Consider the following 12817-nt stretch of genomic DNA (forward strand, 5'->3'; position numbering starts at 1 on the left):
CCCTTTTTTTCAGGCGGCTTCAGCGTTCGGCCATAGCCGACAATGTGTTAATCACCCCTCCAGCGAAAACCGCGGTAAAAAAAACGCAGTATTTTGTCGCGGCAAATCGCGGGACAAAACGCCGCAATTTGTCGCGGCAAATCGCGGTAAAATACGCTGCGTTCAGGTGTGAATGCAGCCTTACCGCGATTTGCGTTTTCTTTTTTTAGCCATCAATTGAAATTTTTTTACATTTCCTTTAACAACCAGCTATAAACAGGTAAAAAAAAAAAAACGCAAATCGCGGCAAAATCGCGGTAAAAACGCGGTACTTGCGTTTTGGATGCGGGTCCATTGAATTCTATTACATGCAAAACGCTGCTTTTTGCGGGAAAAAAAGTCCCCGACCCTTTCCAAAATCGCAGAGGCACAAAAAAAAGCATTGATGTGAACACGTTCCATAGGAACCCATGTTAAAAAATTTCCCTGCATTTCTGCAAAATGCACCAAAAAACGCATTAGTGTGAATGGAAAAAAAGTGTCCGATGTGTCCGCCATAATGTCGCAGTCACAATAAAAATCGCAGGTCGCCGCAATTACTAATAAAAAAAAATTAATAATAATAAAAATGCCATAAATCTATCCCCTGTGTTGTAGCTGCTATAACTTTTGCGCAATATACGCTTATTGCGATTTTTTTACCAAAAATACCGTATTTATCGGCGTATACCGCGCACTTTTTTGCCCAGGGCAAAATCGTGGGTGCGCGATATACGCCGATACCCGCTTTCCCGCGCCGAGTTTGAATACTGCGCCGGCATATACCGAGCGCAGTACACTCGTGTATAGTCGGGCAGTCTCGGCTCCTCTCACGCTCACGTCCTGGACGTACAGGACGTGAGCACGAGAGTAGCCGAGCCTGCCTGACTATACACGAGTGTACTGCGCTCGGTATATGCCGGCGCAGTATTCAAACTCGGCGCGGGAAAGCGGGAAACGAGCGGGGAGGACGCCGCAGAAGGACGCCGGACCCGACGAAGAGGACACCCGAACCTGCAGACGGACGCCGGACCTAACGAGGCCGCCGATGGATGCCGCGCAAGACACCAAAACTGTAAGTACAAAAATCTTTTTTCCACAGGAATTTCGGGGCAACTTTAGGGGTGCGCGCTATACGCGGGAGCGCGCTATACCCCAATAAATACGGTATGTAGAAGAATACGTATTGGCCAAGACTGAGGAAAAAAATTGTTTTTCTATAATTTTTGGGGGGATATTGATTATAGCAAAAAGTAAAAAAATATTGCTTTTTTTTTTTTTTTAATTGTCGATCTATTTTTGTTTATAGCGCAAAAACTAAAAACCGCAGAGGTGATCAAATACCACCAATAGAAAGCTCTATTTGTGGGGGAGAAAAAAGGACGTCAATTTTGTTTGGGTGCCACGTCGCACGACCGCGCAATTGTCAGTTAAAGCGACGCAGTGCCGAATCGCAAAAAGTGCTCTGGTCAGGCAGGAAGAGGGAGTAAATTCTTCTGGGGCTGAAGTGGTTAATATAACAAACAGCCCGTCAAGGGTTCATTGTATGGAGCACAGGGGCCTCCAATCTACGGCCCTATTGTTGTTCAGGAACTACAACTTCCATCATGCCTAGTCATGTCTGTGAATGTCAGAGGTTTACAATGCCTCATAGGACGTGTAGTTTCGCAACAGCTGGAGGGTCGTAGTGTGGTAATGAATGGGTTAATGGTGCGCAGGGGATACATTGTAGGAAAGAGTTAAACAAACAGAGATCATGATACAATGTATGGATGGTTAGGCGACATTGTATCAGCTGCCATTGTTAGAGATGGGGGGGTGTGTCCCAAGCATTGCACATGCTCAGTAGGAGGGGGGATACGGAAGTGTGTATACACGTGGCTGCTGGGAACAGCTCCAGCCTGTCATGCACCTTTGCTCTGTGTTGTCACAGATGTCCTGATCACTGCTGTCAATCATAGTGATAAACACGCAGGCAGGGCTGGCCCAATCAGAGGCTCCCGTACACTGGGACTGCTGCGGAGGGCTCAGTAATTTGGATTATTCCAAGGTAAAGTCTGCATGCTTTGTGTGATTGGTTAGTGGATGTAGTGTGACCCTCTGATTGGAGGTAATATGGCCGCTGCCCTGGGTATAAAGTGAACCTGTAATTTCACCCTTCAAAGGTTCCCTTAAGGCTGCATTCACACCTGAACGCGGCGTATTGTACTGCGATTTGCCGCGACAAAACGCAGCGTTTTTTACCGCGGTTTTTGCCGGAGGGGTGATTTACACATTGTCGGCTATGGCCGAACTCCGAAGCCGCCTGAAAAAAAGGGTCAGGGACTTGTTTTGAGCTTCAGGCGTACGGCGTTTCAGCGTTCGGTGACAATGTTAAATCACCCCTCCAGCGTATTTCAGGCTGCAATAGCGTCGGGCGTAAAAACGCCTAGGTGTGAATGAAGCCTTATAGCCTAAGCAATCCTGCGATCCCTGCCGAAAAACGCATTGCAAGTGCCGATACCTTTTTTTTTTTTTTAGCGATCATCTGATCACATGCGAAAATGTGCGTTTTCGGCTCTTTCCACTACTGCGAGTTGTTGTGCAACTTGACACGTGTGAAGAAGCATGACAAGTCAAAACCCAAGTATTTCAATGGTCCCCGTTCTAATTGGTGCGACTCCAAAAAAGGTACTTTGCTCTGACTTCGGTGCGACTTGTGGTTTTCCCGGGTCGCTTGACATCATTGTAAATCGCGCGACTTTGGGGTTGCAATAGTGGAAACAGAGCCTTCGGCCCCTTTCACTCTGGGGCGCTATGGCGTTAAAAAAAAAAAAAAAAGCCTGAAAGAAGCCTGACCTGCAATCCCAATGTGAAAGACCCGAGTGCTTTCAGAGCCCTTTCACACTGCCAGCGCCCCCGAAAAACGCTGGTAAAGCACCGCTAAGACCCTAATGTTTTAGGGCGTTTTTGCAGTGCCTCATTGTGTAAGAGCCCTTTCACACTGGTGCGTTTTTGCTGCGTTTTCACGGTAAAAATAGCGATATTAAAACGCTCATAAAACGCTCCCCATGCATCTCAATGGACCCTTTCACACTGAGGTGTTGCGCTGGAGGAGCGTTGAGAAAAGTCCTGCAAGCAGCATCTTTGGAGCGCTGAAAAAAACGCCCCTCTCCATTGAAATGAATTAAAAACGCGGTAAAATCGCAGTGTTTTACCGGTATTTTAACGCTCTGCTATAGGCGTTTCCAGTGTGAAAGGGCTCAAAGGGTAAGGTGTTTTTACAGCTCTTTCAATTCATTTCAATGGAGAGGGGCGTTTTTGGAGCGTTTTTTTTTTTTCAGCGCCCAAAAGCTGCTCCAAAGATGCTGCTTGCGGGACTCGGCGTGAAAGGGTCCATTGAGATGCATGGGGAGCATTTTATGAGCGTTTTAATAGCGCTGTTTTTAACGCTAAAACGCTGTAAAAACGCATCAGTGTGAAAGGGGTCTATAGGTTTGTTAGGACTCCTTCAGACAGGCGATGAGCCCCATCCTCCATACCGTGTGTGCATCCACCTCCGAGCAGCCCATAGACAAGGATGCAGACGCTGTGCGTTCGGATCCATGCTCCCGCTCCTAGCCGTATGTTACATTTTGACATGTAACCCACACCTCCCAACATTTTGAGATGGGAATGAGGGACACCAACTAACAAATGTATGTTGGCATAGGACACGACCCCCTTCCCCACACCCCCTTAAAGGAAAATTCACGAAAAAAATGTTAATTGACCACTTCAGCCCCAGAAGGATTTACCCCCTTGCTGACCAGAGCATTTTTTTTTGCGATTCGGCGCTGCGACACAGTCGTGGGACGCTATACTCAAAAAAAATAAAAATTCCCCACAAATAAAGCTTTTTTTTGGGTGATATTTGATCACCTCTGTCTCCCTTTTCTTTTTTTCTTGCGCTATAAACAAAAAAAGAGCGCCAATTTTTAAAAAAAGCTATATTTTTTACTTTTTGCTATAATAAATATCCCCAAAAATATATAAAAAAAAACAAATTCCACAGTTTAGGCGATACGTATTCTACATATTTTTTGTTAAAAAAAATCGCAATAAGCCTATATTGATTGGTTTGCGCAAAAGTTACAGCGTCTACAAACTATGGGATAGATTTATGGCATTTTTATGATTATTATTTTTTTTTTACTAGTAGATCTGCAATTTTTATCGGGACTGCTGCATTATGGCGGACACATCGGACACTTTTGACACTTTTTTTGGGACCATTGACATTTATACAGCGATCAGAGCTACAAAGAGCCACTGACTACCGTATAAATGATACTGGCAGGGAAGGTGTTAAACACTAGGGAGCGATCTGGGGGGGATGGGACTCACTACAACATGACATAGATCACTGCTTCCGATGACAGGAAGCAGAAGATCTCTGTCTTGTTGCTCGGCAGAACAGGGAAATGCCGTGTTTACATAGGCATCTCCCCGTTCTGCCTCTCCTCGCCGCAATCACGGGCCACCAGCAAACATCGAGTTCACTAGACGGCAAATTCAAAGGGACGCCTAATAATAATAATTTCAATTATTTTATATTTTTACAACTTTTTAGGAGCCCCATTAGGGGGCTTTGGTGAAATATATAAGTGAATAGGCACACCCTGTTGCGCACGCCTATGGTCTGCATTCACTTCTATGGGGTGCCTGCGCACAGCTCCAAGGTACAAGCAGACGCAGTAAAAAGTGGCTCGGCATGAAGGGCGGATCTCCGCGCCCATCTGAATGAGCCCTATAGATTGCCACTAATGCCTCGTACACACGACTGGTGTTCCCGTCTGATAAAAAAAACGATGGAATTCCTCTCAAGCCTGCCTCGCATACACACGGTCACACAAAAGTCCGGTGAACATTTGACTGCTAAGAACGCGGCTACGTAAAAGACTACGACGGGCCGACAAAATGAAGTTCTATGCTTCCGAGCATGCACGTTTTTTCCCCTGTCGGAAAAGCATACAGACGAACGGTTTTCCCGCTAGGAATTTTTCCTGACGAGGAAAAAAAGAGATCCTGCTCTCCTTCTTCTTTTTTTTGTTGTTTTTTTTCTTCAGCCAGTTTTCCCGTTGGAAAAACTGCGATGGAGCATACACACAGTCGGAATTCCCGGCCTAAAGCTCTCAGCGCAGTTTTTCCGACAGGAAAATTGGTCGTGTGTACGAGGCATAAGGCTTGGTTTACACCTATGCGCTCAGTGCGGTCTGCGTTTACACTGGCATAGCAGCACATTCACTTAAATGGGCCGCTGTAAAAAAATGTCCCCTAGACCTTTTTAAAACTGCAGCCTCCATGCGGTTTCCCTCACTACATGTAGGAATGACCAAGACCAGGAGCTGGAATCTGGTTGCAACAAGAATGCCGTGTTGCCACTAGCATCCAATTTCCAGTTCCCATGTCTGCAATGCATGCTGGACATTGACAGTAAACACAAATATGTTCTCCATGGCAACCAGCCAGAAGCTTTGACAACTGAGGCCTGTTGTTGTTTTCCTAGCAGGAGCCTCAGCTAAAGTTATTAATGAGGCAACCCAACGTACCTAGGAGATCTACAAAGAGCAGTAAAGGTGCGTTGTAATTGGTTGATGTGGATTATGAAGATTTTCCCTTTGATGGATGCGCTTGTAAATTTCCCCAATACATACTGTGTGTGTTATATATACATACACTCACTGGCCACTTTATTAGGTATTAGGTTTAATTGCTTTGTAACACAAATTGCTAGTCAGCCAATCACATGGCGCCGCCAGTTTCCCTAACAACCAGTGATTATCGGTGACACCACCCCTTGTGACGTCAATGACCCAGCATGCCCTCAGTCAATGATGTCACAAGGGGGCGGGTTCACCAGGTGACATCACTGGGTGGCCCCCGCCCCTTAGTTATTAAAGAGCAGGATCTGTGGGCCGCCTTGTTAAAGGGGGCTTCCAGATTCAGATAAGCACCCTGCCTGAAGACCCCCACAACCACCGGCCAGGGTTGTGGGGAAGAGGCTCTTGTCCTTGAATTATTTTTCCCCATCATGGGTGTGAGTGGGGCCCCATGTCAGGTTTTGCCTAAGGCCTCACAAAGCCTAGAGCCGCACAAAGCCTCACAAAGCCTAGAGCCTCTGACCCCACGACCTACCTGAGTATTGTTGCTGACCATGTCCATCCCTTTATGACCACAGTGTCCCCATCTTCTGATGGATCCTTCCAGCAGGATAATGTCACAAAGATCCAATCATCTCACCACTGGACAATGAGGTCCCTGTACTCCAATGGCCTCCACAATCACCACATCTCATCCAATAGAGGAGCTTTGGAATGGGAGATTCCCATCAGGGATGTGCAGCCAACAAATCCTCAGCAACTGCGCGATGCCATCATGTCACTATGGAGCAAAATCTCTGAGGAATGTTTCCAACACCTTGTTGAATTTATGCCATGAAGAATGAAGGCAGTTCTGAGGGGAACAGGGGGTCCAACCCGGTACTAGCAAGATGTACCTAAAATAAATAAAAAAGTGGTCTGTGAGTGTATATTAGCTGTACATAAATCTGCTACATTGATGTTGTAGCTAATAGCGTATGTTTTCTTGCAGATTGACCTCCCTGCCATGGCTGACTTGTCACACTACGTGGACTTTAAAGAGTACAATTTCCTGTTTGCGGTGGCCTGCATCATTTTCAACCCGCTTTTCTGGAATGTGGTGAGTTTCTTGACTTAAAGTGTTATTAAACCCTCTGTTATCTTAAAGGATTAGTTCATCTTTTTTAGAAAATCTCCCTGTGCAGGTAAGGGATGTCTGTAGATAAAACCAAACTTTGCGGCTCTGACCAAAGTTAAATAATGTCCTTTCTATAGGTGTAGGTCATTGTATGTACCTCCTGAAGTCTGACCAAAAAACATCCGGAGCTGGCATCATCCTGTCATTCCCAGACAGGGCTGGACTGGGACAAAAATTTGGCCCTGGACTTCACCCAGACTGGCCCACTTTGACAGGTCTCTCCCATGGTGGCCAGACAACTCCCGCACCCCCCCGGCCATCCAAGCCCCCTCTCCCCCTTTACTAGCCACTAGCCGTTCTACTTTATTAGAGTAGAATGACTGGTACTGGTACTCTTATAGGCAGTTCCAGTGGGGAAGCTAGGCATTATTTTACCCGGGGCAAAGAATCAGTTCAGTGCCCCCCCTTATGGGATAAGATTAGGCAGAAGTGAGAAACTCCCAGGCCCTATCTGTTGAGTCAGCTGTCTGTCTCCTTCCCCATGCTCCTCTGTTGTCTCCTCTGGTCCTCCCCCTGCTTCTCTGTTCCCCCCCCAGGTGAGCAGTGTGGGAAGGGAGAGACAGAGGAGCGGAGGGGGGAGGCGGTCCGCTGTCAGTGAAGCCGGCCCACTGAGCCATCGGCCCACAAGGAAACTCCCTGTAGTCCCAATGGCCAGTCCATCCCTGTTCCCAGATGATTCAAAATCCTTTGAATGTGCTCTATCTCCTCCCATAGCGCTAAGCGATGCTGCAACAGGAAAGACCACATACCCTATATTGCCAACAGTATTGGGGCGCCTGCCTTTACACGCACATGAACTTTATTGGCATCCCAGTCTTAGTCCGTAGGGTTCAATATTGAGTTGACCCTCCCTTTGCAGCTATAACAGCTTCAACTCTTCTGGGAAGGCCGTCCACAAGGTTTAGGAGGGTGTCTATCGGAATGTTTGACCTTTCTTCCAGAAGCGCATTTTGTGAGGTCATTCTATATGGGAAGTCGAGGCTGAGAGGGGACAGATGGAGATATAGAGTGAAAGGTGGGCCGATGGATCTATATGAGGAGTCGGGGCTGATAGAGGTCACTTGGAGATATAAAGTGAAGGGTGGGACAATGGATACATATGGGAAGCAGGGGCTGAGAGGGGACACATGGAGATATAGAAGTGAAAGGTGGGACAATAGATCTGTATCTCCATGTGTCCCCTCTCAGCCCCTGCTTCTCATATGTATCCATTGTCCCACCTTTCACTCTATATGGGAAGTTGGGGCTGAGAGGGGACACATGGAAATATACAGTGAAAGGTGGGCCGATTGGATCTATATGGGAATCTAGGTCTGAGAGGGGACACGTGGAGATATACAGTGAAAGGTGGGCCGATGGATCTATATGGGAAGTTGGGACTGAGAGGGCGCGTGGAGATATACAGTGATAGGTGGGCCGATGATCTATATAGGAAGCTGGGGCTGAGAGGGGACATGTGGAGATATAGAGAAAAGGTGGGCTGATGGATCTATATGGGAAGCTGGGGCTGAGAGGGGACATGTGGAGATATAGAGTAAAGGTGGGCTGATGGATCTATATGGGAAGTTGGGACTGAGAGGGCGCGTGGAGATATACAGTGAAAGGTGGGCCGATGGATCTATATGGGAAGTTGGGACTGAGAGGCCGCGTGGAGATATACAGTGATAGGTGGGCTGATGGATCCATATGGGAAACACGTGGAGATATAGAGTGAAAGGTGGGCCGATGGATCTATATGGGAAGCTGGGGTTGAGAGGGAACACGTGGAGATATGCAGTGAAACGTGGGCTGATGGATCTATATGGGAAGCTGGGGCTGAGAGGGGACATGTGGAGATATAGAATGAAAGGTGGGCTGATGGATCTATATGGGAAGCTGGAGCTGAGAGGGGACATGTGGAGATATAGAATGAAAGGTGGGCTGATGGATCTATTTGGGAAGCTGGGGTTGAGAGGGAACACGTGGAGATATACAGTGAAAGGTGGGCTGATGGATCTATATGGGAAGCTGGGGCTGAGAGGGGACATGTGGAGATATAGAATGAAAGGTGGGCTGATGGATCTATATGGGAAGCTGGGGCTGAGAGGGGACACGTGGAGATATAGAATGAAAGGTGGGCTGATGGATCTATATGGGAAGTTGGGACTGAGAGGGGACATGTGGAGATATATAGGTGGATTCAGGAACATTGCCGCATCTTTGCGGAGGTGTAGCGTTTCGTATTTACACTACGCCGCCGTAAGTTAGCTAGGCAAGTACTGTATTCACAAAGTACTTGCCTGCTAAGTTATGGCGGCGTATCGTAAATGCGGCCGGCGTAAGCGCGCCTAATTCAAATTGGGCTGAGGGGGCGTGTTTTATGTTAATGGGGGGGTGACCTGACGTGATTGACGTTTTTTACGAACGGCGCATGCGCCGTCCGTGTACATATCCCAGTGTGCATTGCACGCCCAAGCGTGTCACGATCCTACAGGGTAAAATGACCGCACCAGCCAAGCAGACACTGGCTGGAAAAAGCGCCCAGAGGCGATTCAGTTCGCATGAGTAGCGCTATACAAGTCATTCATTCATTGCGGCAAAGTACACCGCAAGGACGTATTGGTTTCGACGTGGATGTAAATTACATCCAGCCCTATTCACGGACGACTTACGCAAACGACGTAAAATTTTCAAATTTCGACGCGGGAACGATGGCCATAGTTAACATTACTAGTCCAGCTATTTGATGGAATAACTTTACGCCTGAAAATGCCTTACGTAAACGGCGTATCTTTTTACTGCGACGGGCGCACATATGTTCGTGAATAGGCGTATCTAGTGATTTACATATTCTACGCCGAACGCAATGGAAGCGCCACCTAGCGGCCAGCCTGAATATTGCACCCTAAGATACGACGGCGCAAGCCGTCGTATCTTAGCTAGGTTTAAGTGTATCTCTATTTGAGAAATCACTTAAACTTAGGACGGCGCAGATTCCGAGTTAGGTCGGCGTATCTACTGATACGCCGGCCTAACTCTCTGTGAATCCACCTAATAAAATGAAAGGTGGGCCGATAGATCTATATGGGAAGCTGGGGCTAAGTAAGGACACATTGAGATTTAAAGTGAAAGGCAGAGGAACAGTTATATATGGGAAGAGGGGGTTAGAAGGCAGACATGCTGTATTTTTATTCAGTACACTGCATCACACCTGTATGTTGGCGCGGGAAAGGTGGGTTTCCTGCACCGTCTTTCAGTGTGAACGAGCCCTAATAGGTAAAAAGGCCCACTTTAAATTCCTTGGCCATATATACTGTAAATGCATCTTGGCTTGTACTGCAACAGATATTTGGCCCTATTCCTATCAGTGGGCACATAGTAAGGTGCATGATCAGTTCCGACCCAGAAACTCAAAGATCTCATCAATCCCCAAGAGATCTGTCGGGTGGCTGAACTCTCCAGCATCTACACAACACTAAAATATCAGTTCTAGGTGGACCAACTGGATTGTCACCTGCAGATAATATACACCTTTCTATTCTAGGTCTTTGTGCAAAGATTTGAAAACATCTCGAACTGTTAGTGATACTTTGAAAGCCCATTATGGCGCGGTCACGACTTTCTCATTAGCAGCTTCTTATAAATGTGCTTGGTTCTCATACAACAAGATATTATGTACTTCATGTCTGTGGCCGAGAGGTTGTCTTCACTTAAACCTCTTTAGGATAACATAATAACGGCTGTTGGCTCTAATTGGGAAATTGTGAGTGCCTATTCAGTCCTGCTGCAGGAAAATATCCAGTAGAAGCGAACAGAGATGAACTAACCTACCTGTGAGTTTGCCGTGCAGTAAACGTCTATAAACCTTCTGGACGCCAATGGCCAGATTCACGTACGGCGGCTTAAAGATGTGCGGGCGTAGCGTATGTAATTCACGTTACGCCGCCGCAAGTTAGAGAGGCAAGTGCTGTATTCACAAAGCACTTGCGTCTTAAGTTACGGCGGCGTAGCGTGAATGTGCCGGCGTAAGCACGCCTAATTCAAATTGTGAAGAGGTGGGCCCTATTCTGAATCGACTTATGCAAACGACGTGAAATTCGGAGGTTCCGACGTCCATACTTAACATTGGCTGCGCCATCTTTTTGGTGGTTTATCTTTACGCCCGAAAACGCCTTACGTAAACGGTGTATCTTTACTGCGACGGGGGAGCGTACGTTCGTGAATAGGCGTATCACGCTGATTTACATATTTTAGGCGTAAATAAGCGTACATGCCCCTAGCGGCCAGCATAAATAGACAGCTAAGATACGACGGCGTAGGAAGACTTACGCCGCTCGTATCTTAGCAACATTTAAGCGTATCTCAGTTTGAGCATACGCTTAAATGTAGGACGGCGCGGATTCAGAGATACGACGGCGTATCTACTGATACGCCGGCGTAACTATACCTGAATCTGGCTACAAGTGGTTACATTTAGGATTATGGCTGCAGCCATCATCCTGGTACTATATTATTATTATTTATTTAATTTTTTCGACAGCGATTGGTTGTCATGTAAAAGTCATCCGGGCAGATTTTCTATTTTACTTTTTACACCACTGGGAAGGACCCAGCTGTGGTGGTTCCCAGGCTCTCCTGTTCCATAGGCAGTGTTCTCCACCTTTAGTCCTCAAGTACCCCCAACGGGCCATGTTTTGGGAGCTTCCCTTAGCTCTTATCAATACCATGTCAGCTGTGCAAAGTAATGGAAAACCTGAGAACATGGCCTGTTAGGGGATACTTGAAGACTGAGGTTGAGAACCACTGCCATAGGGGAGCCAGGGACTGTGATAAGCAGTCGGAATGGATGTCCACAGAGGAGATAGGGGAATGGATGTTCTTCCATCTCCTCTGTGATCATCCCGGACAAGGATTTTGCCACTTGTGGTTTCAGAACTGTCTTGTTTTCTGGCGGCTGTTACAGCCAGGAAAGCAGCAGATCAAATGTGATTTTTTTTTTTTTTTTTTATATGCAAATGAGCACATAGGTCTGGCATATGTAAAATCTGATTTGCACCCCACATGAGGTATCGCTGTGAACGAGTGAAACCAATCATTCTAGGGCCATAATTCACGATTGCCTGTAACCTGTAAAATCTATTAAAGCATTACCTTTGGATAATTTTAGGTACTGTAGTTTGTCACCATTTGACATGTTACTTAATGAAACATCTTCTATATTTTACCCAAAAAATTGGGTGTATTTTTTTCCGAAAAAGTGTTTGATCAATAGCTGCACAAATCGTGCAACATAGACAACCTGACTTACAGCGTGACTTTGCAAGGCGACTTCAGCGCGACTTAGAGCAACTTACAACGCGACTTGAAGTGGCCTCCAGGACAGGTGACTTTGCCAGTGGCCAATCAAACAATAATCAGCTTTGTGGGAGGGAGGGGTTTGCCTGAGAAAACTATTTTCTCTTCCTGTAAAGTTGCTTCAGTTAAGACAGTGATCCGACTTTGGATTTAGAAGTTACCGTATTTGCCGGCGTATAAGACGACCGGGCGTATAAGACGACCCCCTAATTTTCCAGCCAAAATGTTGTTTTTGGGATATACTCACCGTATAAGACTACCCCCTTCCTACTAGTCATGCCTCGCCTCACGGTGCCACCATTACATGCCAGACTGTGCCCCATTACATGCCAGACTGTGCCCCATTACATGCCAGACTGTGTCCCATTACATTACATTACCCCTCCATTGTGCTGTTCTCCCCGTCCGCTCCGTGTCCCCCCTCGCTGTGCCCTTACCTTATCCTAAGACATGCAGAATCGTGGCCGTACGTTTTTTCAAAAGCCGCGCCTCCTACGTCTTCTGTTCCGTGATACGCGGAACAGTCAGCTTCCCAGGAGGCACTGTGTTCAGTGTTCGCCTATCACAGAGGCCCGCCTCCGTGATAGGCGGACACTAAACGCAGGACGAGAGGGCCTCCGTGATAGGCGGACACTGAACACAGTGCCTCCTGGGAAGCTGAGTGTTC

The 12817-nt window shown here is 47.0% G+C and overlaps 1 protein-coding gene across 1 annotated transcript in view; it reads left to right on the forward strand.

Moving 5' to 3' along the window:
• Positions 1–1850: 1850 nt before the first annotated feature.
• PEMT (phosphatidylethanolamine N-methyltransferase) overlaps positions 1851–12817 on the forward strand; it is a 156812-nt gene continuing 145845 nt past the window's right edge. The window contains exons 1-2 of the mRNA XM_040356345.1: positions 1851–2068; positions 6631–6738. Of these exons, the coding sequence (XP_040212279.1) occupies positions 6646–6738 (93 nt within the window). The 5' untranslated portion in view covers positions 1851–2068; positions 6631–6645. The remainder of the gene's footprint in view (positions 2069–6630; positions 6739–12817) is intronic.

Source organism: Rana temporaria, chromosome 6 (assembly GCF_905171775.1).
Source record: "Rana temporaria chromosome 6, aRanTem1.1, whole genome shotgun sequence".
NCBI classification, from domain to species: domain Eukaryota; kingdom Metazoa; phylum Chordata; class Amphibia; order Anura; family Ranidae; genus Rana; species Rana temporaria.